Source organism: Sturnira hondurensis, unplaced genomic scaffold, assembly GCF_014824575.4.
Source record: "Sturnira hondurensis isolate 20B ecotype Veracruz unplaced genomic scaffold, ASM1482457v3 Scaffold0011707, whole genome shotgun sequence".
Taxonomy (NCBI): domain Eukaryota; kingdom Metazoa; phylum Chordata; class Mammalia; order Chiroptera; family Phyllostomidae; genus Sturnira; species Sturnira hondurensis.
The window spans coordinates 73,866-100,200 of record NW_028084338.1 but is presented as its reverse complement, the minus strand read 5'-3'; the positions used below and the strand labels follow the sequence as shown (position 1 = coordinate 100,200).

The following is a 26,335-nucleotide window of genomic DNA, read 5'->3' as shown; positions in this document are numbered from 1 at the left end:
CAATTCCTCTCCAATACTGCTAGAAATCTTAATTATTCTAGATGAATTATATTATATTATATATCACATGAAATAAACTCTGCTATTATTTTTAAATATCAAATTAATTCCAAAATCAATCCAAGATATTACAATATCTGAAATAACATGCTGGAGTCATTAAAGTTTCTTGTTGTTGTTTTTAAAGATTTCAGAATATTACTTACATTTTCTTTTTCACAACAAGGTGATTCATCTTTGTATTTCCAGAGCTCAACATATTTTCTGAAAATTAACAGGTGTCTAATCAACTTTGCTAAATTGAAATAATGACTAATAGCAAAAGTGTAACTATTGATGTTTTATCTGCTCATGATTAATAAATCTTATAATTAGGCAAGCTCATGAAAAGCAAGGAAAGATGAGAATCCAACAATAGTAAGTCAATGAATTAAAGAAAATTGACATTCTACCTGTTTCTAATGGTGATTCTTCAGTTAACTCCCCAAAGATAAATTCACATGTGAAAAAAGTGGGTACACATAGTTCCAGAATCCAGTTTTTGTCTGGAATACTAGTTAATTGCCATTACTTTATTAGAAGCAATAAGAAGATTCAATTTTTATTTTGTCATATAGGTTTTAAGTGCATAGAAAAAAGAATAAAAGTTGTGGATGGAGAAAAATAAAGGTATTTGAGTAACTGGAACAAATATTTTTTATATAAAAAATTTAAAATGGTATTACTGAGGTATGTGAGAATCACTTTTCTTACTTCCAGCTCTCTTTCTTTTCTTCTTTCTTTAAAGAAACTGTATGGGACCTGTGTAAGAATAACTGTGTAGAAGAATAAAGAATAACTGTGTAGAAGACAAGACATGTTTGAATGCTAAAGCACCAAAATTAAATAAAATCCGTATTAGTCATCTCTGTACTCCCTGCATTTCTTTTGCTCCACATAATCCTGCATTCTGTAAAACTTCTGGCACCAACCTTCCCAAGATTAGTGGGGCCTCACTATGTTTTGCACAATGTTCCTTTCAAAACACGGAATACCTTCACTTACCTCTATCTTCTCCACCTCTCCTTATCACATCCATTGTCCGAGTTTGTTAGAAGGTAATGAGAAAGTGCATATAACACGATTTTTGTACGATTTCATCCTGACATTAAAACCTCAACTTAGAGAGAAAATATGAAAAAAGAGACAATTATCAAGATATTTTTTAATTTTAATTTTTTATTTAGTTCTTGTTCAAGTACAGTTTTCTGTTTTGTATTCCCAGCCCTGCCCCCTCACAGTGCTCCCCACCTCCTTCCCATTTCCGCCCCTCACCTTAGTTATTGTCCATGTGTCCTTTATACTTGTTCATGTGAGTCCATCCCCTTTTCCCCTATGATTCTCTCCCCTCTCCCTTCTGAACCTTGTTAGCCTGTTCCGTATTTGAGTGTCATTGGTCATATTTTGCTTGCTTGTTTGTTTTGTTGTTTAGATTCCTGTTAACAGTGATATCATAAGGTATTTATCTTTCAATGCCTGGCTTATTTCGCTCAGCATAATGCTTTCCAGTTCCATCCATGATGTTGCAAAGGGTAGGAGCTCCTTCTTCCTTTCTGCAGCATAGAATTCCATTGTGTAAATCTACCATAGCTTTTTGATCCAGTCATTGACCGATGGGCATCTAGGTTGCTTCCAACTCTTGGCTATTGTAAATTGTGCTGCTATGAACATCAGGGTGCATTTACTGATACGTCCCCTAGAGCAAGGGACATAAAGGAAAGAATAAACAAATGGGATCTCATCAAAATTAAAAGCTTCTGCATGGCTAAGGAAAACAGTATCAAGATAAAAAGAGAAGCAACAGCTTGGGAAAACATATTTGCCAATGATACCTCAGACAAAGGTTTAATCTCCAAAATATACAAAGAACTCACTCGACTCCACTCAAAGAAGATGAGCAACCCAATTAAAAAATGGGCAAAGGACTTGAACAGCTATTTCTTCAAGGAGGACATACAGTGGATCCAGAGACACATGAAAAGATGCTTGATATCGCTAGCTATCAGAGAGATGCAAATTAAAACCACAATGAGATACCACTTTACACCAGTCAGAATGGCTACCATAAACAAAGAAACAAACAAGTGCTGGAGAGGTTGTGGGGAAAAGGGGACCCTAGTTCACTGTTGGTGGGATTGCAGACTGGTACAACCACTATGGAAAACAGTATGGAATTTTCTAAGAAAACTAAAAATGAATGTGCCCTTTGATCCAGCAATTCCACTCTTAGGAGTATATCCTAAGAACCCTGAAGCAATTATCAAGATCTTAATAGTATACAATTACAAAAAATACATTTTTGTCATTTTATCTCTATAAAAGAGACTATTAAACATCAGAAGTAAATAAATCTTAGAGTTGTTCTTAAATACTGTGTGAAAAACCCATAAAAATAATAGAGGATTACTTTTCAATATTGCTAGCTGTGTTCTCCTCAATAAGATTAGACTATCACGTATAGAATACTAAAACTGAAAGATCTCTGAAGCAACAGAAGATGAGGCAGTGGTGGTATATACTATGCTTACATTCTAAGTTATGTATTCATTCAACATATGCACATCAAAATTTTATTTTCTTTTAAAAATGTATGACCTCAATATTGCTTGCTATCAGAAAGATGCAAATTAAAACCACAATGAGATACCACTTTACACCGGTGAGAATGGCTATCATAAACAAAGCAATAAACAACAAATGTTGGAGAGGGTGTGGGGAAAAGGGGACTCTGGTCCACTGTTGGTGGGATTGCAGACTGGTACAACCATTATGGAAAACAGTATGGAATTTTCTCAGAAAATTAAAATTGGACCTGCCTTTTGACCCAGCAATTCCACTTCTGGGATTGTATCCTAAGAACCCCAAAACACCAATCCCAAAGGACATATGCACCCCAATGTTCATAGCAGCACAATTTACAATAGCCAAGAGTTGGAAGCAACCTAGGTGCCCGTCAGTAAATGAATGGATCAAAAAACTATGGTACATATACACAATGGAATTCTATGCAGCAGAAAGAAAGAAGGAGCTCCTACCTTTTGCAACAAGGTAGGAACTGGAAAGCATTATGCTAAATGAAATAAGCCAGGTGTTGAAGGACAAATACCATATGATCTCACCTTTAACAGCAAGCTAAACAACAAAGCAAACAAGCAAGCAAAATATAACCAAAGACACTGAAATGGAGAACAGAGGGACAGTGACCAGAGGGGAGAGGGGAGGGAATTTCAGGAGAAATAGGGGAGGGATTTAGAGGAACAAATATAAAGGATACATGGACAACAACTAAGAAGGGTGGAAATGAGAGGGAGGGGGGAGCCCAGGGGAGGTGGGAGTAATAGAAAACTGTACTTGATAAATAATTTTAAAAATTAAAAAAATTAAAAAAAATGTATGACCTTAAAATTTTCTATTAGACATTACATATGGAAATCCAGTTGGACTAAGATGGAAGAAATACAAATAGTATTATAGAAGTGACATGAAAGTGGGGAAACCCTCCTGCAGTTCAAGGGAATGCCCTCATCATGCTGATGCAGTGAAGATGGATTTCTTCACATAAGCCCGACTTCTTGGATAAGAAACACAGGTATGGAACAGGTAGGTACCACATGAAGATGAACGCTTGAGCTGCAAAACACTACATAGTTTTTATAGAAATAAAATGTTAACTTATGGGCAGTTTTACCTCTGCTGACTCCAAAGGACAATGGGAAGAAGGATTAAGAATTTTCCATATTGGAATTAAGAAAGCCTTTCTAAATTTTCCCAGCAGAATGAGTCAAGGCAGGTAAGAAGTTGTACCTATTTACTTTTCAAATACCTGTCATGAAGCCAAAAGTTGAGACAGGTTTATAGAGTACATAAAGTTGTACATAATTAACTTAGACTGTTTGGTTTAAAAATGTGTAAGCTAAAATCCATAACCATTATAAAACCAATAAATAAAGTAAAATAGAACTTTAAAAAATCTAAATAATCTAAGACTATAGAAAAGAGGAAATACAGAACCAACAAAGATATGAAACAAATCAATAAACAAAGGTTGCTTTAAAAAAAGAGATATGAACAACAACACAAGTGCTGGTGAGGATGTGGAGAAAAGGGAACCCTGACACACTGTTGGTGGGAATGCAGACTAGTGCAGTCACTGTGGAAAATAATATGGAATTTCCTCAGGAAACTAAAAATGGAACTGCCTTTAGACCTGGCAATTCCACTGCTGAGATTATACCCTAAAAATCCTGAAACACCAGTTCAAAAGAACCGATGCACCGCAATGTTCATAGCAGCATAATTTATAATAGCCAAGTGTTGAAAGCAACCTAAATGCCCATCAGTAAATAAGCAGATTGAAAAACTGTGGTACATTTACACAATGGAATACCACACAGCAGAAAGACAGTATGAGCTCCTACCTTTAGTGACACCATGGTTGGACCTAGAGAGCATTACTGTAAGTGAAATAAACTGTGATGAAAGACAAATACCACATGAGCTCACCTATAACTGGAAACTAATCAACAACACAAACAAGCAAGCAAAATATAACCAGAGACAATAAAATAAAGAACAAACTGACAGCAACCAGAGAGGGAGGGGGAGGAGATAACAGGGGAAAAATAGGAAGAGTCATCAAGGAACATGTATAAAGGACCCATGGACAAAGCCAAAGGGTGGTAAGATTGAGGGTGGGAAGTGGAAGTGGTTAGGTTAGGGGGGAGTGGTGAGGTGGGGGGGGAAATGGAGAAAACTGTACTTGAACAACTATAAAAAGTGAAAAAGAAACATGAGACTAATTCCAGACACATCCAAGTCTATTGAATGCTAATTAACTAAACCCTACAATTAAAAAAGAAACAATACTTTACAAAGCCAGAATCAAATATGTACTGTCTAATGAAACACACTTTAAAGCTAGAATATCATAGGGGAAAAGGGGATGGACTCACATGAATAAGTATAAAGGACACATGGACAATAACTAAGGTGGGGGTGGAAATGGGAGGGAAGTGGGGAGCACTGAGCGGGGCAGGGCTGGGAATATAAAACAGAAAACTGTACTTGAATAAGAATTAAAGAAAAAAATAAATAAAATTTGAACACTAAAATATATATATATAAATAAATAAAGCTAGAATATATTAATTAAAAATAAATGAATAGGAAAACTTTATCATGCAAACAGCAAACATAAAAAAACTTGAGTAGTTATTGTATCACAGAGATAAACAGGTATATTACATTGACATGAAAAGTTTCATTTATTAGGAAGACACAAATACCATAAATTTCTATGTACCTAAAAACAGAATCTCAAAATACAGGGACTAACACTAAAAATAATTACTTCACAATTCTATAATCATAGCATGAAATCTTCACATTTATATTTCATTCACCTGTGGAAAACTAAAAAATCGGTAAGGGAATAAGCTATCCGAACAATATTACACACAAAATGCATATTAAACACGCTTTCAAGAGTGCTTGGTGGGTCTACAAAGATAGTCCATATACTGACTTACAGAGCAGAGTTTGTAGTTTCAAAGGTTTGGAATATTTTCTCTAAATACAATAGAATTAATGAGGAAGCAATGAAAATAAGATATTTTTTTAAAACCTCAAATATTTATGAACTGATTGACATATTTCTCAACAAATAAGTACGTAAGAAACTTCAAATGAAGTAAGAAAAAATAAATTAAAATTGCAACGAAAAAGGTGGTTGTTTTGCTAGAGGTATAACCATTTCCCTAGAATATCTTAGGGTATCTACAAAACAACTCCTGAAATAATTACATGACTTGAGCAGATATATGACTTGAAATGTGAACATCATTTCAACTGCTCATATGTTACTAGTAATAAACTGGAATGCAAAATTATAAAAATCAATTCAATATACTTAATAACTACAAATATGGAATATTAGGAAAAATGTTTTGGATAATATGATTGTTCTGTATTTGACCATAGCAATGGTTTCACACATGTATATATATGAGGTCTAGCAGGAAAAAGTCCAGCCATTGTTAATATAAGGAGAAACATCATGTAACCTGGCAGCCGAAGACAGCAGACTGGAATACATGTGCATAAACATTGACCAATTCACTATACTAGTCAGTGGGGGTGGTAGATGTTATTGAGTGAGCATGTGTACTGTGTGGCCATCACATTCAAAATGACTGAGCAAGTAGAGCAATGACTCTGCATCAAATTCTGCATTAGACTTGAGCATTCCTACACAGAAACTATTTGATGATTCAGAAACTGCAGCTATGAACAACTGGTGATTGGCAGCTTCATCACAACAACATATCTGCTGATGCATCACATCTTGTACAGTGTTTTTGGCAAAATATCAAGTCAGCCAGATGACTCAGCCTCCCTACAGCCAAGATTTGCTGTCCTGTGATTCTGCCTTTTCCCAAAACTAAAATCACCTTTGAAAGGGAAGAGATTTCAGACCATCAGTGAGATTCAGGAAAATACAACAGGACAGCTGATACAGATTGGGAGAACTGTGTGAGGTTCCAAGGTGCCTGCTTGGAAGGGGACTGAGGCATCATTGTTCTATGTTCAATGCTTCTTGTATGTTGTATCTTCTTCAATAAATGGTGCTATTTTTCATATTACATGGCTGGATACTTTCTGGAAAGACCTCATATATGTCAAATTGCATCTTACTTTAAATCTCACTGAGTGCATTTTAAAGATGGAACTTTGATTTCTATAAATCATGCTTCAATAATGTTACTAATTTAGCAATGGAAATAATAATGACATTTCATTAGACACAAATATATCTAAAAATCAACTGCAATGCATAGATATGTACTACACACAATGATTGTTTTCTATGTATGTAATATTAACACTTAAATTCTAAAGGTATATATGTTACAGCATGCTATAACACACTATTAGTGACCAAAGAGAGGACTGTGGCAGAGTCTGGCTTGATGTTCTTCAAATGTATTCTGTTTCTTTAACCTTCAGTGAACCCCATTCCCTAACATTCTCATATCTGTGTTAAGTCACGTGATTAGTTTCTATAATAGCATTTGGGTAGAAGTAATGTGGTGACAATCTTTTTTTTTAAATTTATTTAATTATTTTTCAAGTAGTTTTCTGTCTATTTCCCCCATCCCACCCCCCTCCCTCCCATTTCCACTCTTCTCAGTTGTTGTCCATGTATCCTTTATATATGTTCCTCTAAATCCCTCCCCTATTTCCTCTGAAATTCCCTCCCCTCTTCCCTCTGGTCACTGTTCTCTATTTCAGTGTCTTTGGTGACAATCTTAAGAGTGGGTTTGTTTCCTTAATTCCTGTCTGTCTTTGATGCTCAGCTCTCTGAATGCTAAAAATCTAATATGGAACTGTGAAGAAGAATTAATTAGAGAACAGTGGGATTCTTTGATGAATGAAACCAGTTTCTTAATTACTGACACAAAGTTGGATTGTAAATTGTGTCTTTATTTTGTTCAACCACTGATATAGCTGAGGGACTATTTGTTTTCAGATATTTTTTCAGATAACAGTGATATTTAATTGAATAAAGAAATTGATAATTTTTTGTCTTAATAATAGAATAGGTATTAGATCAGTCTACTCTAAGGTGGGATGGACATTCAATTTGTCCCATGTTGTAAGTAATTGTTAAACTTATTTGAGGCTAATCATGAGTGCAGTTCTCACTTATAAATAAAAATGAAGGAATTCTGACACTGAAACAGTCATAGTAAAGAGTACAAAGGGCCAATGTGTAAGAGGCATGCTATAGCAGGCTTACTATATAAAAAGGAATGCAGTTCTAGAGACACACTGTCCAGCAGTCAAAGAACCCCAGAATAGAAGCAAATGTAATTACACGTAGAAGTGGATATTGGGATACTTACATGAGGTAGTTTTATCTCCATACATGCCCAGAAGTAGCTGAAATCAGAAAAGAATTTTGACCAAAAAGTTTCTTCTACCTTAAATAGTCTTGCTTAAAACACTGGTATTTTATTGCACTTCACTTTTGATGCTTCCTATATATTGAATTTTAAAATTTTCCTTTATATTTTATTTTTCAATTTAATTTATTGGGATTGGTTAGTGATTATATGTATTTCGAGTGCATAATTCTATGATACATCATGTTCATATTGCATTACATGGCCACCTCCCTAACTCAAATATTCCATCACCATATATTTGACCGCCTTTAACCTTTACTACTCCTTCACCCCCTTTCCTCTGGTAACCACCACACTGTTGTCTGTGTCTATGAATGGCTCACATTTTGAATCAGCTAAGTATCTTCCCTGTTGCCTCAGTAGATGTTCTAACATGAATAAAACCACCTCGAGTTTTTTACCATGTTAAAACCACCTCAAATTTTGTTAGCACATATATCCCACTCTAATTTTCATAAAAATTAAGCTAAGGGCAGAGCATTATACTTCTGAAAAGGGATCTTGCCACCCCACATCACTTATTGAAGAGAAAGTGTGCCATGTCCCTCCAAAAACATGTGATACATTTTTCTACAGGTCCGGATGCTCTAGATCTGGGTAAATTATGAGAATAAAAGAAAGGAAGGGAAATTTATGCCAATTTTTAGAGGTCTGAAACAGAATACACAGTAAAATTTTTAACTTTATCTTGAATATGAGACAATATTCAAGATAATATGAGAAAATGAAGTGAAATTTCTTCACCCAGGGGCTATCCCATTGTGGGGAGCTTTACGCCAAGAAGGGGCTGAGGAGGAGGACAGGTGATCTACAGAGAAAGCAGTTTCAAATCATAATCCCAGGTGATTTCCAAATAGAAGCAGCCATCTGGAAATTAAATTCATACATGAGAGGAGTCCCCCAGGGTGAGCATGGCTAGCTACTTCCTATTTAAGAGCAGCCAACACTAAAGCTAGCAAGAATATTGTACAACTACAATGACTTCCTGATACGAGAGAACTTAAAAAGTGTATCGGTTAAAAAACGCCTGCATTCACATAGACAGCTTCATGCAAATTCATAAAGGTAAGTTGTTATTGTATTGTTATCCTATTTTATTTAAAGAAGTTCTAAATTTGAGGATCAACAAGCAAAAGAATAAAACAGCGAAACATGGAATTCTGAAAACATCTGAAAATGAATAACTACTTAAGATAAATCATGTAGTTCTTAACTTTCTTAATTATCAAGTAAAAATTAGCAATGAGTAAAATAAAAATGATACTTATAGTAAAATTATACACTTAAGGTAATTTTTCAAGCTAGTAATGATAAAAAGAGAGAAATATGAGAGAATATTTGTTTTCTTAGTTTTATTTCAAAGTATTATTAAAGCAAAAAACAAGCAATGGGGTTAGAAGGTAAGATAACTTGTAGTGGGTTTGATGAGATCAGAAAGCATATTTGTTTTAGAAAGTTACAGACAACTATTCATAAAGTATAATAGAAATGTCAGTCCATGCTGACTGTCTGAGACTAATGACTTTATATGAATGGAAGAAAGATGGAGAATGTGAATGTTGATGTGTGTTCATGTATAGGTGCGTTTAGTTTCATTTATATGTTGCAACCATTTACATGCACAGATGGAAAAATATTAGGGTCTACTCATACTAACCTTTACTAGCAAAAATTATAAAGGGAAAATAAAGTAAGAAAATTATATTGGGTATAAGACAACTATATGGCAATGGATCATAGAATCTTAAATAAATAAAGAAGTAAACAGAGAAAATATTTTGAATGAATGGGCCATATTTTCTTATTGAGGTAAATGTTTACTGATAGTTATTACACACTGCATACACTATATAGGAGGTGTTAATAGTGAAAGTTATTTAAGAAGATGATAGAATTATATTTATCATAAGTGACATGAGTGATACATAATATAGAACGTTAATATTGCATATATTTATTCCCTAACTTAAAATAATTATTTAAAATAAGTGATTCTTACTGAAGTATAAATGGGAGGACTTTAAAATCATTTTGAATAAGAATTAAAAAAACTTTAAGAGAATAATTTTAATAGAAAGAAGATGGGATGAGTCAATCAATACGGAAAAAGAAAATAATGCACACAGACAAAAAATATAGAAAAAGCCTGTGTCATAATTCAACACTTAATAAGGCTGCAATAGATACTACTCTTGCACAATAAGCTCTAATAACAACACACACTTTCTCAGGTATCATTGCATCTAAGTATAAAAGATATATTAGAATATGATTTCTTGGGTTGGTTTTAAATGCACATCAGCTCATTTCTGAAGTTTCAAATCATGTCCCTTAGAAACAAAGCAAAGTAATGAGTTTACAGGAGAGGAGAATGTGTTTCTAGAACATTGATGAAATAACCATTCTGAATTTACCATATTGCAGATGAAGAACAAATTAAAAACAGAAAAGTCAAATGTCACTGCAGTGATGGAATTTGTTCTCTTGGGGTTTTCTGATACTCCCAACATTCAGGGGATTCTGTTTGGGATATTTTTAGTCATCTATCTGACCATCCTCATGTGCAATAGCATCATTATACTGATAACAAAAATTGACCCTGCTCTTCAGACACCCATGTATTTTTTTCTCAGCAATTTTTCCTTTCTAGAAATCTGTTATGTAACAGTCACTATCCCAAGAATGCTCATGGACCTTTTGAGCCAGAAAGGAAACATTTCTTTGTTTGCTTGTGCCACACAAATGTGTCTTGTCCTTACGTTTGGAGGCTCAGAGTGTCTCCTCTTGACAGTGATGGCTTATGACCGCTACGTGGCCATTTGCAACCCTCTGCATTACACTGTAGTGATGAACCAGAAGGTCTGTATCCAGCTGGTGACTGCCTCCTGGGTCAGTGCAGTTCCCATTGTAATCGGGCAAACATGGAATGCTTTTTCTCTGCCCTTTTGTGCATCTAACACAATTAATCATTTCTTCTGTGACCTACCCCCAGTACTCAGGTTAGCTTGTGGGGACACATCTGTGAATGAGATAACAACCTATGTAGCTGCAGTGGTATTTCTCACAGTTCCATTTCTGTTGATTGTTGCCTCCTACATCAAAATTATTTCCAACATTCTGAAATTGTCATCAGCCAGAAGCAAGGCCAAAGCCTTCTCCACCTGTTCCTCTCACCTGATAGTTGTCATCTTATTCTATAGCACAGCTGCTATCACTTATTCACAACCCAAACAAAATCAATCTGAAGGAATCGGAAAACTGATCTCTCTCTTCTACACCATTTTGATCCCGACATTGAATCCCATCATATACACTCTGAGGAACAAAGACATCATGGCGGCACTGAAAAAACTACTAACTAAGTTATTGCAATGATTTAAACGGTTGAAATTACAGAAGACCTTGCTTATGTGTTGGCCATGTAGATCCAACATGAAAAGTATGCTTTTGTTCTGACGTTTTTAAATGATGATCCTGAATATGATCATAGGAACCTCACATTATGCTAAGGGGCTTTTGTTTCATTATGTTAAGGAAAGACCTTATCTATAATCAGAGCACAGATTTTCTCAATTGTAAGAATCTAATCTGAAGAATTCATCTTTCCTCTCTTTATGAACTCCAGAGTGAAGGAGATTTCCCTACCAATGCAATGTTAACTGAGTGTGTTATATAATCAGGAACTAGAGCTATATTCTGTGATGTACTTTTTTAGTCTTCCCATTCCTTCATATATGTTCACTGACCTGCTCTGCACTGTGATTAAATTTGGCCAATGATTAAAACCAGCGGCAGCCAAGATGGTGGAAGCAAGGAAATCTTAGTGTTTGCTTTGCATTTCCCCTCCTTTCTAGCTCTTGTTGCTGCCCATGACTGCAAATCCCGAGGGTGTCCCCTCCTCTATTATCTCAGCACTCTGTTGTGTTATTACATCATCCCCTCCTTTTGTAGCTGCAGGTTTTGCTTTAGTAATATCTATTTAGTATTAGATGTATCTGAAATTTTTACTCTAAACTATCCACATCAATGTGAATCTGGTTGAATGTAGGCCCCTTTAAATATATGTTCCCTAGAGCCTACAAATGTGGCCTTTGCAGATTTCAGAGAATGAGATCATCCTCACCTAAGGTGGGCACTAAACCCTATGGCCAGTGTCCTTATGAGGCAGAAAGGCACAGAAAGTTCAGAAAACAGATACAGAAACACAGAGAAGAATATCATGTGAAGATAGAAGCAGAGATTGGAGTGATGCTGCCAAGAAAGATGCAACCAAGAAGGTCAAGGGCCACCAAAACCTGGAAGAAGCAAGAATGATTCTCCCTTACAGCCTTCAGAAGGAGTAAGACCCTGCTAACACTGTGATTTTGGACTCTGAATTCTAGAACTGTGACTAAGATCTACTCTCCTAGCTGCTGTTAACTAAAGTCACCATGGCAATGACATTCCTATGAATTACTTATTTAACAAGCAGAAGGTTGTACTTTTTGCCCACCGTCATCCACTTTGTCTACCTACCACCCTGCCTCTGGCAACCACCAACCAGTCTGTTGTCTGTACTAGAAAAAAATATTGGCTTCTTCATAGTGACAGGATTTCAAATAATTTGTGATTTTAATTATATTTATTTATAGATTAGATTTATTAGAGAGACTATACTATGTAAGTTAAAAGAAGTAACTTTATATGCAGTAAATATAAAAAACATAATAAAGAATATTCTTCCATTTCACCCTTTCTGACTCTTATTAATTGTCTTAAGGATATTCAGCATTTAGCAGAGAAATTTCAATATCAACCAAATTATCTTTGATTTTTTAAAGAAACAACAGATTTTTTTGAATTAAAAAGAATCAATATATAACATTAAGAGAATTTTAAAATTAAATGTATTAAGTGACATTGGTTAATAAAATTATATAGGTTTCAAGGGTGTGATTCTATGATACATCATCTGCTCACTGCATTGAGTGTTCCCCACCCAAGGTCAAGTCGTCTTCTGCCCCCATATGTTTGTCCCCCTTCACCCTTTACTGCCCCCTTTTCTCTTCCCTCTGGGAACCATCATACAGTTGTCTACCTACGAGTTTTGTATTGTTTTTTTTCATTACTTTTAGTTTTATTTCTCACAATGAGTGAAATTATATGGCTCTTAACTTTTCCTGTCTGATTTATTTGGTTTAGCACAACATTCTCAAGCTGACTCCACGTTATCTCAGATGGCACTGTTTCACCTTTTCTTATGAAAAGGTGTATTCCATTGTATATACGTACCTTATCTTTAAAAAAAGAACTAAAAGGCCTTTAAAATAGATACTGAGGTGGCTTAATGTAAGATTATTAAAAATGCACATAGTTAAAAATAAATGACTGTAAGTAAATATTAAATTGCTATAAATAAATCAATCCTCAAGAGAAAAAAGAAAGAAAAATGTCAACAGGTATTAAATCAGTGAGGAGGTTCTACATTTGACAAATGAGAAATATAATTAACAATATAAAAATTATACAAAGAGTGACATTTATGAGTTTCTGATCTTGGACAAATCAAAATGAAAGGAGATTACTTTAGTGGTAAATTCATCAATTGGGCCTGTGTGTCTTTTTCACTACCAAAAATATGTATAAAATGCTTTTCATGTTTTGCTGACAAAAATAATTAAAAGAAATTAAAAAATGACAAAGTAAAAAAGCAAAACCTTAAATACATAAGACACTAAAAATGTTGAGAATTAATACACTAAATAAGGCATATATGCAATAACTAAGATAATTTAAATCTATTCAAACTTAATGACAATAAAACAAACACATTAAAATTTTGGAGATTTCGCCACATCAATTTAATTAGGAAAATATTATTTCCAAATATGTGAAATAATTGATCAAATGAATATTTGCTATCCATGAAATGCTCTTATCAAACGTGTGTAAGGAGCATGCAGAGGTAACTTGGGGTCATGTGAAGCCCCTGGGCAACTCTGCAGGTGCCTTTTCTCTGATGCAGGCAGGTATGGGAAGTCTGAAAGACACTCAGCAGCAGGAACTTCCTAGGAAATTTTTCTTTTTGCCTCCTACATGCCTACTGAAGGCTTACCTGGAATTGAATGAAGTGTGTAAAGAATCTAGGCTTCTGGAGAGGTCAGAGGACGAGAAGTGTTGAGGTGAGGCTGTGGTTTGTCTCATAACGAAGCCAGGATTGTCAACCCCCCATTATGACAGTTGAAAACCATCAGTAAATAAACAGGTTTGAGTATCCACAGTAGTTTTGTTACACCTTACACAATGTATCATGATTTCTATTGGTCCTATTTTAAGCAAGACATACTAGTTTCAGTTGTGATGGGGAAAATCAATTATTATTAAAACAAACGTTTCTTACATACACATGCAGAAGCATATGTACTTAAACTGTTTCACGGAGCAGGAAAGAAGCAGCTACAATTAAATCGGAAGGAGAACGTACACATTATTTTATATTAATTTGATTGTTGTATTGATATTTTTAGTTCTTTTAGAACACTAAAATTCTAAGAAACAAAATTCAGAAAATACCTTGTTAAAGAAGACATACTTAAATTAAAAATCTGTGCTCAAATCAAAGCCAAAAATCTGGATTTCTCACGTTTATTATTATGATACAGGAAATTGAGAATGAACTGGTACTAAAGTGCTATACAGATCATAAAACCCTACCTAAACACAGTATATTTGTGTGACTAACTAATTAGGTAAATAACTGAAAGTTATTTGGACCAAATGTTTTTTAATAAGAACAATACTGGTTTATCTTTATTTATGGGTGCTTCTATGACTCACCACAGAAGAGATATATACTGCATTAAGGGAGATTAAATCTCTGACCTTTTTAACCTCAAATATCTTTTTAGAAGTGACTTTCTTATTAAGAATAGTAAAATTAAGATAGTATAGAAACATAGGATTTCTCATTTCTTTGTCACCTTATTTTTCTGTTTGTACTTTTACTTGCTTCAAAACACATACAATTTTTTCTTTTTAAACTTTATTTTCCAAACTACCTTATTCCTTTTTGGGGGTGGGTTTTTGTTATCCTTAAAAATAAAAAGCCAAAGTGAGAAGTAACAGCATTTATTTTAGATCAGAGAATAGGTATTTAGGTAGCACTGATGAAAGCAGAAATCCAAATAGTGTTTGGGTCATGCAATGGAGAAAAGGAATATTTATGTGAAAGGGAAGGGAAATAATTCCATGAATAGAATGAAGGACTTTCTATGGATGCTAACAAGCCAAGGAAGAAATTTCTGTAGGTGCAAAGAAGCTAAGTTAGTCTATAGCTACACATAATGGTGCTAATTCTGAGAATGTCTCTAATTTTCGGTATTGCAGTCAGGATGTCTGCTTCCCTGTTAGTTCTGAAAACAGTTGGAATACAATGTTGCTTTGGCCCACTGTAAAGGTTATTTTGTCCAAACATTCTGAAGGTTTAATTGAGAAATAAGACACACAAGGCCATGTGTCTGGGATAGTGGCTTTGACCCCACTGGTTTTGTCTATATTAGTTTCCACAGTTCTTTATAGCTTAAAGGGAAAACTAAAAACTTGAAGCCAATATTTTAGTACTTGATTTGGGGGAGCAACTGTCTAACAATTATATTTTATAATTATTCTGTTCAATTTGGATTTCCACATGTATCTCAGATAATTATTAAAATGAGAATTGTTGTAATGAGTACAGCTAATCACAGACAGCAAGACACATCAGGTCATATGCACAAGGCAACCTTCCTCCAATATTAGCTATGCAATTTCCTTCATCAGTTCACGTCTAGTTAACCAATTTATAGGTCACAATACATTTATTGACTCTCGGCTGAGTGATGGGATTGAGTCAATGAAAGTTCTTGAAACATAATTCCTAGTGATAATGCCATGCATTTGATTTTGATAGATAAGTTCAGAAAGTTAAACCAGAATAAAACTCTGGGGAAAAGTCCATGCAGAATGAGAAAGCGCTACAGCAGCATTACAGTTGGGGAATGCACAGGCCCTGCTTGTCAAAGGGCACCTGGAAGCGTCCTGTGACCAGAAGCACAAGGCAGAATAGTATGGTTAGCACCCCACTCAGAACTGTGATGGACAGAAACGTTTCTGCTGAAGGACTCTGTAATATGTGGGGTAAAAAGACTCACTTTGCTCTGTCCACAGACGAAAGCTAAAGGTGCTATGTCTAGAACCATTCAATTGCATTAAAATGAAAACTTATTATATATTTCAGTGTGTCACTATGTTTAGATTTAGCATATATTCACCATTGCATTCAGCTTTTCTCTTTAATATTAGAATACAAAATATTGCCATTTGAATGGAAATAATGACATTATATATTAATTCTTCAATATCCTCTAGGCAATAAAAAATCAGGAGGATAATTGATTAATGTCACTATTTTTACAGATGGAACATCAAAAAATATGAACCAGAAGCAAATTTCACTTCACTTCAAATTTCACTTTAATTCACTATTGGGGGACTTTATTGCATTTCCAATCTCTGAATGATTTTCTGTGATATTTTTCTTGTTTGGGTAATAGTGCTCAAGGGAAAAGGCATCATTATCCTCATTATCAGAGCTGATCAGCCTCCCCAAACTCCAATGTGTTCTTTCCTCAGTTATTTTTTTCTTCCTGGAAATTTGTTATATATTTCTCACTCTTTGTAGAACATTCATAAAAATTTGCATTCACAAAAGAAATTGATTATTCATTTTTCGTGTAACAAAAGTGTGATTTATCTGAATGTTTGGGCAAATGAAATTTTTTTCCTGACAGTGACATTCTGTGACAGGAGTGTGGCCATTTGTGACATTCTGAAGTGTTCTCTCTTATGAAGCACCAGCTCCGTATCTATTGATGATCCTGTCAAGTTAGGGCAGACATGCCGTGTTTGCTCTCTGACTTTTTGTGCATCTAACTAAATTAGTCACTTCTTCTGAGACATCCTTCCAGTGTTCAAGCTTGTCTGTGGAGACACTCTCCTGCAGGAGGTTCTGTCTTTACAGTTCCTGTGCTGTTTGTTATGATCCCCTACTTGATACTTGGCTCCTACAGTAAAATCGTTTCCACCACCCTGAAGTTGCTATTAGCAACAGGATGAGCCCACACTTTCTCTACTTGCTCTTCTCACAGCATAGTTGTGGCTTTGTTTCGCTAACCAAACATTCATGACCCAAATCCAAACATTCTTCCAGGACAGACAAATGTCTCTCTCTTTTCTATATCATTGTCATCCTGATGCTTAATCCCACGATATATATTCTGAGGAATAAGGGTGACAGGATAGCCTAGAGAAAGTGGTACCTTAATGTTCAATGGATCAATCACTGAGTTGAATGCATTTTCTGTTTCCCCCCTTAATTCTGCCTTTGTCTGAGTAAAAGTTAGTTTGTATTTCCTTTTTCTGCTCCACAGTGAATTGATTGTCATTACTTATTCTTGAAGTTGTTATTTTCTGCTGAACTTTCTGGTATCCCAAATGGTAATATTTCCAATAAGACACTGATATTTTAGAAAACTCTATGGTTAGTGAACTCCACTCTGTCAACAAAAATTTGCTGCTCATTAGAAACTATGTACAGAAAAAATACAGTATCTTTTCTCTAGTANGTTCAATGGATCAATCACTGAGTTGAATGCATTTTCTGTTTCCCCCCTTAATTCTGCCTTTGTCTGAGTAAAAGTTAGTTTGTATTTCCTTTTTCTGCTCCACAGTGAATTGATTGTCATTACTTATTCTTGAAGTTGCTATTTTCTGCTGAACTTTCTGGTATCCCAAATGGTAATATTTCCAATAAGACACTAATATTTTAGAAAACCCTATGGTTAGTGGACTCCACTCTGTCAACAAAAATTTGCTGCTCATTAGAAACTATGTACAGAAAAAATACAGTATCTTTTCTCTAGTAATTCATGCCCCAATATTTCCCTACAAAATCATAGTGTATATCTTGGCTCCTCTCTCCATTCATTGTTATTATTCAATGAAAAGGAAGTCAGCCAGTAAAAAATACTGGATATGGAAAGCCTTTTACGCATAATGGTTGAATGACTGTAGAACACAAACACGTTTGAATATGTAAAAGTTTGCAGTGTAGAAAACATGGCATTTTAACAGGTCTCATTAATTTAAATTAGTGTAAATATGTAAAAAGTGGCCCTTGCTTCACATAATTACCACAAATATTTAGATAATCTTTAACACTAAATATTAAATGCAGCATGACTCTTTTCAAAAGTAATATGTTTTTATAGCCTTGGCTGTGAGAAAAATAGTTTTAGTAAGATTAGTAGCCATAGTGGAAAGCACTGCTATGTTGAATGGAATTGACAAAGAAGTATTCTTCATGCAAAGAGGCCATTCAGAGTGAAATTTTCAATGCAAAATGGTTTATAGACTACATATATGGGCTGCTCTAAATTCAAAACACAGAAACTTGAGAGAAAAATTGACAGGAAACTTGAAGGGACATTTCACAAGAGAGGGTAATCCAAATGACCAAGAAAGTGAAAATAACTCATCAGTAACCAGTAAAAGGCATATTAAAATCAAATGAGATCTATAACACACTCCTCAGAATCACACAAATTTTTAAATAAATGAATCAGTACTAACCTCGCCACAGGGGTAAACAGTGTAGACTGACGGGAGCTCTCATGGATGCAGGAATGTGCACCAAGACAACACCATAGCTGACAGCCTGCTTTTATCTAGAGAATTCTTTCATTTTATTTTACTTTATCTTTTAGTTACATTTATTGGAGTGACATTGATTAATGAGATTACATACGTTTTAAGTGTCCAGTTCTATGATACATCATCTGCACATTGCACAGTGTGCCTACCACAAGATTCCTACCACCCAATTTACATCTTCCTTCACCACTTATTTGACCCCCTTTACCACTTACTACTAACCCACCCACCCCTCTTCCTTCTAGTCACCACCACATTGCTGTCTGTGCCTGAGTTTTTGTTTATTTGTTTGTTAGTCTTCTTTGTTCAGCTGTGGTTTTCACTTTCACTTCCCACATATGAGTGATATCATATGATTCTTGACTTTCCCTGTCTGAAATGGACTGGACTTGAATACAGAACACAAACTCTGGGCAGTGGCCTGCATCCTGGCCCTAGTGCAGACAACATTGGACTTTTTCCATTGTGAGATGGATGAAGATGGGACATTGGGAAGTCAGGAGGGGAACCCCTTAATTCTACCTCATAAAGAAACTGTACCACAGACCCCCACCTTCCCACGCGGGTCTTAGGAAATCCTTTTCCTTTAGACATAACAATAACTTGTTTTCCACCAGTAACAATGCAACACTTCTATTTTTCCACCAGTAACAATGTCACACTCCTATTTTTCCTGTGACATTCTGTGACAGGAGTGTGGACATTTATCTAATAATCCATGCCCCAATATTTAAGTGAAACTGTATCAGGAAAATTAATTGCCCGTTACCTAAAAAAAAACAACAACAACAACAAAAATATATTCCAGAGTGGTGATACTACTAAATTTGGGGGGAATATGAATCAAACCTATTCAAGGACTTACTCCAAACAAAGCCATATATATTTTCCAACAAATAAAGAAATAACTTCCATGACTAGTTAAGATCACTAGTCATGGCAAAGCAGTCTTCTTATTGCAAGCACAGGAAAAGTTTGCATAAATTATAACATTTGTCTTTTAGAGACATCAGAGAACTCTGGGAGAAAAAAAAGATATGTGGCAATATTGAAATTAAGCTTCGTAATCTCCGAAAGTGATTTTTTATACTTAGTTGGATTACAATCTGTGGCTGATGCAATATTATGTTACTGAATCATTCACATGTCTCCAAATTTTGCTGATTGATTAAAAAAGTGAACACAATTGTGATGTTGGTGAATGGTGCCTGCTTTCTCTTTATATATGTAAAATGCATAGGAAATGTTTGTTTTTTAAACTAATTTCTTGTTCACATTAAAATTTCATTTTTTTATAATTAAGTTTGAGTGTGTACATGTTTAAAAATTACTTTCCTATCTTTTCTGTGAAATGTTTCTTCATCTATTTAGTTTTGGGGGGGTTTGAAGTGATCCTCAGTACTTAAGAATAAGAGCACTTTATTTGAGATATTTGTGATTACTTTTCCGTTCTATCAATTCTATTTGACTTCACCTTGGATGTTTGTTTCATTTTCTAATGCAGAATTATTTATTTTTCAAAGATTTTTTCCCAATTTTTGTGCCCTGCTTTCTAAATTTTGAGCTGTAGTTAAATTTCCTTACTCCAAAATTACAAAACACATTTTTCTTAGAAGACCTTTATCATTTCACTTTCTAATATTTAAGCTTGTGTATTATTGGGAGTTTTTCTTGCTGTAGTATAAGGGATTAGGAAAAGTTTGTTATTTATTATTTTTTTCTTCTAAGGCTGCTAAGTTCTCCCATAGTAATAGTCCATAACTGGCCAATTTGGTGAGCTCTCTTTGTTGAATGATACATTCCCATTTGTATTTGAGCCTTTTTCTGAAATTTATACTCCGTGGCACCAGGAGATCTCTCTAGCCATGCATGATACTACACTGTGCTAATAACGAAGCTTAAAACTCCGTGTCAGCTGAGCCACTTGGATGCGCACCTGCAGTAGTCTGCTCTGCCTGCCCCTCACTCTGGTGCTGTGCTGTGTCACATTTTTGCACTCTGAGGTGTTTCACTGCCCGCTCCTCCCTGGCCTTCCTGGATGACAAATGACTCCTGATATTTGTAAGAAACTCTCCTAGTCCCTGTCCTGTGTCACATGACAATAGTGGTTTCCTGTCTTTTTACTATTTTTTATTATTATTTATATTTAGAGAGAGGAGAAGGGAGGGAGAAAGAGACTGGGGGAAACATCAATGTGTGGTTGCCTCATACATGCCCCCAATGAGAGACCAGGCCCACAATCCAGGCATGTGCCCTGCTTGGGAATGGAACCAGTGACCTTTTGGTTCACAGGCCAGCACTCAATCCACTGAGCTACAACAGCCAGGGCAGGAGTTTCCTGTCTTGTAATGTACTTCCCTCAATAGCATAAACCTTTAGCAATCACCACTTACTGAATAATAGGAAGCAGCATCCTGGTTTTGTGTGAGAAATTGATTCCAACCCAAGATTCTTAAACAATGTAAGCATTGAAGAAAACATATCTTTCCCACAGTTGAAGACTGTTTGCTTGGTCTCTTTCCTATCATCTCAGATGGACTTTCACTGGACTCTCATTTTATTAGAAGTAAAGTTTGAAACTATTTACAACTTAAAGTTGTTAGATGAATTTGGGAAAAGATGGTGATATTCTTCAACAAAAGGGAAAACTTTCTCCCTATTAATATTTATCTTGAGTTAAAATTTTAAATTTTGGACTATGTTTAACAAATATAATCAATGGCTAAATCTCAGGCTTGCTTGGGTGGTCACGAAGAAACAGGTGCATTAGTTCACATATATAAATAATACCTGTCTTTAGAACACTTATTACAACTGTTACATGGGCCAGGTTTTAGTAATCAAGGAACCAGTTAGAAAAGAATGTTTAAAAAAATAAACAAGTTTGCTTTGACTGGTGTGGCTCAGTGGATTGAGCACCAGCCTGCAAACCAGAAGGTCACTGATTTGATTCCCAGTCAGGTCACATGCCTGGCTTGCAGGCCAGGTCCTCAGTTGGGGACATGCTAAAGGACACCAATTGATGTATCCCTTGCACATGGATGCTTCTCTCCCTCTCTCCCTCCCTTTCCACCTCTCTAAAATAAATAAATAAATAGAATCTTTTCTGAAATCCTTGTAAGAAAAACAACTTTAATATTTCCATCTAATGGTCACAGAGGCTCCATACAGAGCACTTATATTAAATAAGGTAAAAATTGAATGTGTGTCAATATTGGATGGTCTCAAGTAGTATTGCTCAGCATGCTCTTGTGTCTAAAAAATAAGGTGCACTGAGCACTCTACTCCAGGGAGAGACTGAGGAAGGGGAATTCTGGGTAAAGTGAGAGCTTTCAGGGAAAAAACACACACAGCAAATCAGACAGTGCCAAAAGTATTGTTTTAATTAAAAATGTAAATGTGTCAGGTGGAAGACATCCAGGGGGCAGAGATGACTACTTTTATTTAAAGAGCATCTTTTGTTTAGAAACAACACACTCTTCCAAGGTGCATGAAACAAGTGATTTCACCTACATTAATTTAAATATGTAAACCCTCTATCGTGAGAAAAATCAGCTACATCCCAAATGAAAAAGGTAAATATGAGCTACTTTATACTGATACTAAGCTTTAGTATGTTTTTAAATTTAAAGTTAATATTTAACTTACAGTAGGATATGTGTCATTGTAGTGAAACAACTTAACTGAGTAATGTAATTCTGTTAAATGCAATGTATACAGAAATGATAAATAATGATGTGAAATCACTTCAGAATACTGAAAACTGTAATATTGAAGAATATTTTCTTTTTTTAAAATTTATTTAATTCTTGCTCAAGTACAGTTTTTTGTCTTGTATTCTGAGCCCTGCCCCCCCCAGTGCCCCCCACCTCCCTCCCATTTCTGCCCCCCACCTTAGTTATTGTCCATGTGTCCTTTATACTTGTTCCTGTGAGTCCTTCCCCTTTTCCCCTGTGATTCTCTCCCCTCTCCCCTCTAGACCCCTCAGCCTGTTCCCTATTTCAGTGTCTTTGGTCATATTTTGCTTGCTTGTTTGTTTTGTTGTTTAGATTCCTGTTAATGGTGATATCATATGGTATTTGTCTGAAGAATATTTTCTAGATGTGTGATGATAGGTACATAATATCACCATGTACGTATAGATGATCGTATACAGAACTTCAATTTCAGCCAACATGTAGCAAATACATTTAATATTTATACTTTCCCCTTGACATTGTAATAGGAAATTTGAAGTAGAACAACCCATAAAATAAATGTCCAACCATTAGGGAATCCAAAGAACATTTATTTTAATGAAACAAAAGACAAAATTAAGTACTTTTCAATATAAAAATTTAAGTATTTTATTCATTTTGAGATTTAATTTGATATTTTCTATCAAATATATAAATACAACTAAAGCTTAGGTAACCTCTTATATGTAACAAATTAAAACACTCCCTTAATTATTTGGATTTATTCAAGAAATAAAGGCTGTAATTTAAAATAAAACTGTTGAAGATTGAATTTTATTTCCTTGAATAATAAGAAGTTAAACATTTACAAGAAAGAATAGTAATGTAGATAATCTTGTTAAAGCACAAAAAAGTGAATCTATTTTCTCCAACTTGTTCTCCTCTACAGAAAAACATACACAAATCATGCATATTTTACATTATAAATTTATGATTTTATCACCAAAGACTGGTTTTGTTCTCTTACACATATATACGTAAATATATTTTTATATATAAAGATATACATATATACATCTTTAGCAACAGAAGTCACTTTATTGAAGTAACGAGTTACATTACTTACATTAAATCCTACCATTCATAAATGGTAATGAATATTTAAAAACTGGATTACACCCTGGCTGGTGTGGGTCAGTGGGTTGAGTGCCAACCTATGTACCGAAAAGTCACTGGTTTGATTCCCAGTCAGGGTACATGCCTGGGTTACAAGCCAGATCCCTGGTTGTGGTGTGTGGGAGGCAATCAACTGATGTTTCTCTCACACATCGATGTTTCTCTGCCTCTCTTCCTCTCTCCCTTCCTTTACTTAGTTCTGGAATCGGGCATATTTTAAAAGGTATATTGGTCTCAAGTAGAAAAATACTCACAGTCCTCATCTCTCAGATCACTTAATGATAGTAAGAGAAAAAGGCTTCCAAAAGGAAGTATCCAGATTGCAACACTAAAGACTGGATAGTGATGTCTGATCTTAGTATTAGTTCCACAGATTAGAGATAAGAATATAAACAAGAATATTGGCAGAGAATTCATGAAGAATTTCATAAAACTCTAATAACAGCTTTAAGATGTCATTCCTTTCCTAAATTAAACATGTGATACGCAGATAGAGTAAATTAGAGGGTATTTTTTCACCCAGTTTAGACCACAGACTAAAATTTAGAAAAATAAAATCTAGTTTGTAATGAAAACAATAATAGCTAGTATATACAAATACTTTTAGAAATGTGAGGAGTTCTTCAAGTTGCTTTTGGATACATTAAGTGAATTAATCTATGTTACAATCCTAAGTATTTATGTGATGGTTAGACTATTATAAACTCGAGTGAACTGTGGCACAGAGTATTAAGCAGTGTGCAAGAGGTCACACAGCTGGCAGGTGGGGAAACCGTAATTCAAATCCTGTCCATCTTGGTAGAATTACATTCCCCATCCACGACACCATAGTTACCCTCTATTTAGGGGACATGGTTCAAACACACCAGGACAGAGAAGTGAAAGGCAGCGCTAGGACACATCTTGAGCCTAGAGATGCTTGGGATGTGATATCTAAGGAGGACCACACTTTCAGGATGGTACAATGCAGAATCAGCCACTCTTGAAAGTGAGTCAGTGCCTCTCAAATTTTACATCCAAAGGTGTCACTCACTGTTACTCCAGTCCTGGTCCTGGTGAAATAAATGGAAAGCAATGGGAAAAAGTAATTACCAACAAGGAACTCAATAACTTTATTAAGTACAATTTTACTAGGCAATGTGTTACAATCCTGAGGAATACAAATTTAAGAATATAACTCATTCATAATTATAATTATGGAACCATGACCAATAACAGATTAAAAGTGATAGGCATTTTTACCAATCATATTATTGGAAGTAAAACTTAGAAAATGTAGACAACTGCTTAATTTCACAGAGTTTGGACTTTGGATTCACACTCAAGTACAATAATTAAAAAAAAAATCCTATGCTCTGACTTGCCATCATAAAACATTTGTGCAAATGTTCCAATTTTCTTAAGATATCCAAATTAAAATAGCAATACATTGGGGGGAAACACTTTTGTGCAAATGATCACAGCATCTGCCATTAGTCAGTGTCAGTATCTTTACATCTAAAAATAAAGTGAGTTTAGAAATGGTCACCTAAGTGCTGTTTTCAAAGAACAACAGAAATCGTGGAGGGGCACCCAGCGCACTGGGTAAACATCCCAGATAAGATATTTCCCCTCTGCCCACACACATGCACACAAGTAACCAGGTAACACACACATTCTAGGCCAGTTCTGTGTGTCCAGGGTTTCCCTCTTTCCTGCTTCTCTCTGCATCTGTGTTCTCATGCAGATTTTCCAGAATAGAGTTCTCTTATATCCCCCACTCAGTATTCTACGAAAAATAATTTGTTTTATTCTGCTATATGCAATAAAATTCTCTCTCTCTCTATATCTCTCTGTCAGCTTCCCAATAATATGAACTGTATAATAAGGATATATATGTTTGTTCAAAGTAATTAAATGATGGAAGAGAAATGAAGGGTTGCAATAGGCAGTTGAAAAAGTATAAGGAAGATAACTGCCGCCGCCCGCGGCAGCAAGGTGTTCGAGAGGTGAGGCGATGGACTTAACTTAATTAAAATAATGGAGAGGTCCAAGTGCTCTTAGTGGCAAATGGCGAGTTTATTCAAGGAACTGCTGGCTTATATGCAGAACTGCAGTGGCCTGAGAACAATGCTGTTTTACAAAAGTTTGTACATTACCGAAAGCTATCAAGAGGGCAAGATGTTCTCACATCCTGAGAACATTAGCCCACAGATAGCAGTGTCCTCAAGATTATCACTTTCCTGGAACATGACGCACATGCCAAGACCTAGTTCTTTCCTTCAAGGCTGAGAAGGAGAAGGTCCGGAAGATGTCAAGATACCCGCCGGCTCCGGGGACCAGAAACCAAGTCCCGCCACCGTTTTCACAGTGGGGGCTCTGTCCTCGGTTCCCTGCGGCCTGGTGGGCTCCCACAGATAACATTTTCTTTTTCTATTAAATACGTTTGATATTCATTGTTGTTCAAGTACAGGAAGACAATTTTTTAAATATAAAGCTGGATTGTGAAGAAGCATGTCATGAAAAGGGAGATTATATGGCAAAGCTGTGGGTCTGTCTTCAACAACTCCCAATTTCTCCAGTGTGTGTGTTGACCAAGACATAGTATGGTTTAGCCTGGGTTGTATTCAGAAAGTATGAACAATGATCTTAAAATACTTTAAAGGAATTTTACAGTGATAACCTGTAATATCTACACTGAGTAAATGAGAAATGTATTAATTGGAAACCACTGCAGTGATAATGAAAACCAATCTGCAAGTCCAGATA

The 26,335-nt window shown here is 35.3% G+C and overlaps 1 protein-coding gene across 1 annotated transcript; it reads left to right on the top strand.

Moving 5' to 3' along the window:
- Positions 1–10,413: 10,413 nt before the first annotated feature.
- LOC118996780 (olfactory receptor 10AG1-like) lies at positions 10,414–11,381 on the top strand. Its single transcript, XM_037060329.1, has one exon. The coding sequence runs from the start codon at positions 10,431–10,433 to the stop codon at positions 11,379–11,381; it is 951 nt and encodes a 316-aa protein (XP_036916224.1). The 5' UTR covers positions 10,414–10,430.
- Positions 11,382–26,335: the final 14,954 nt, after the last annotated feature.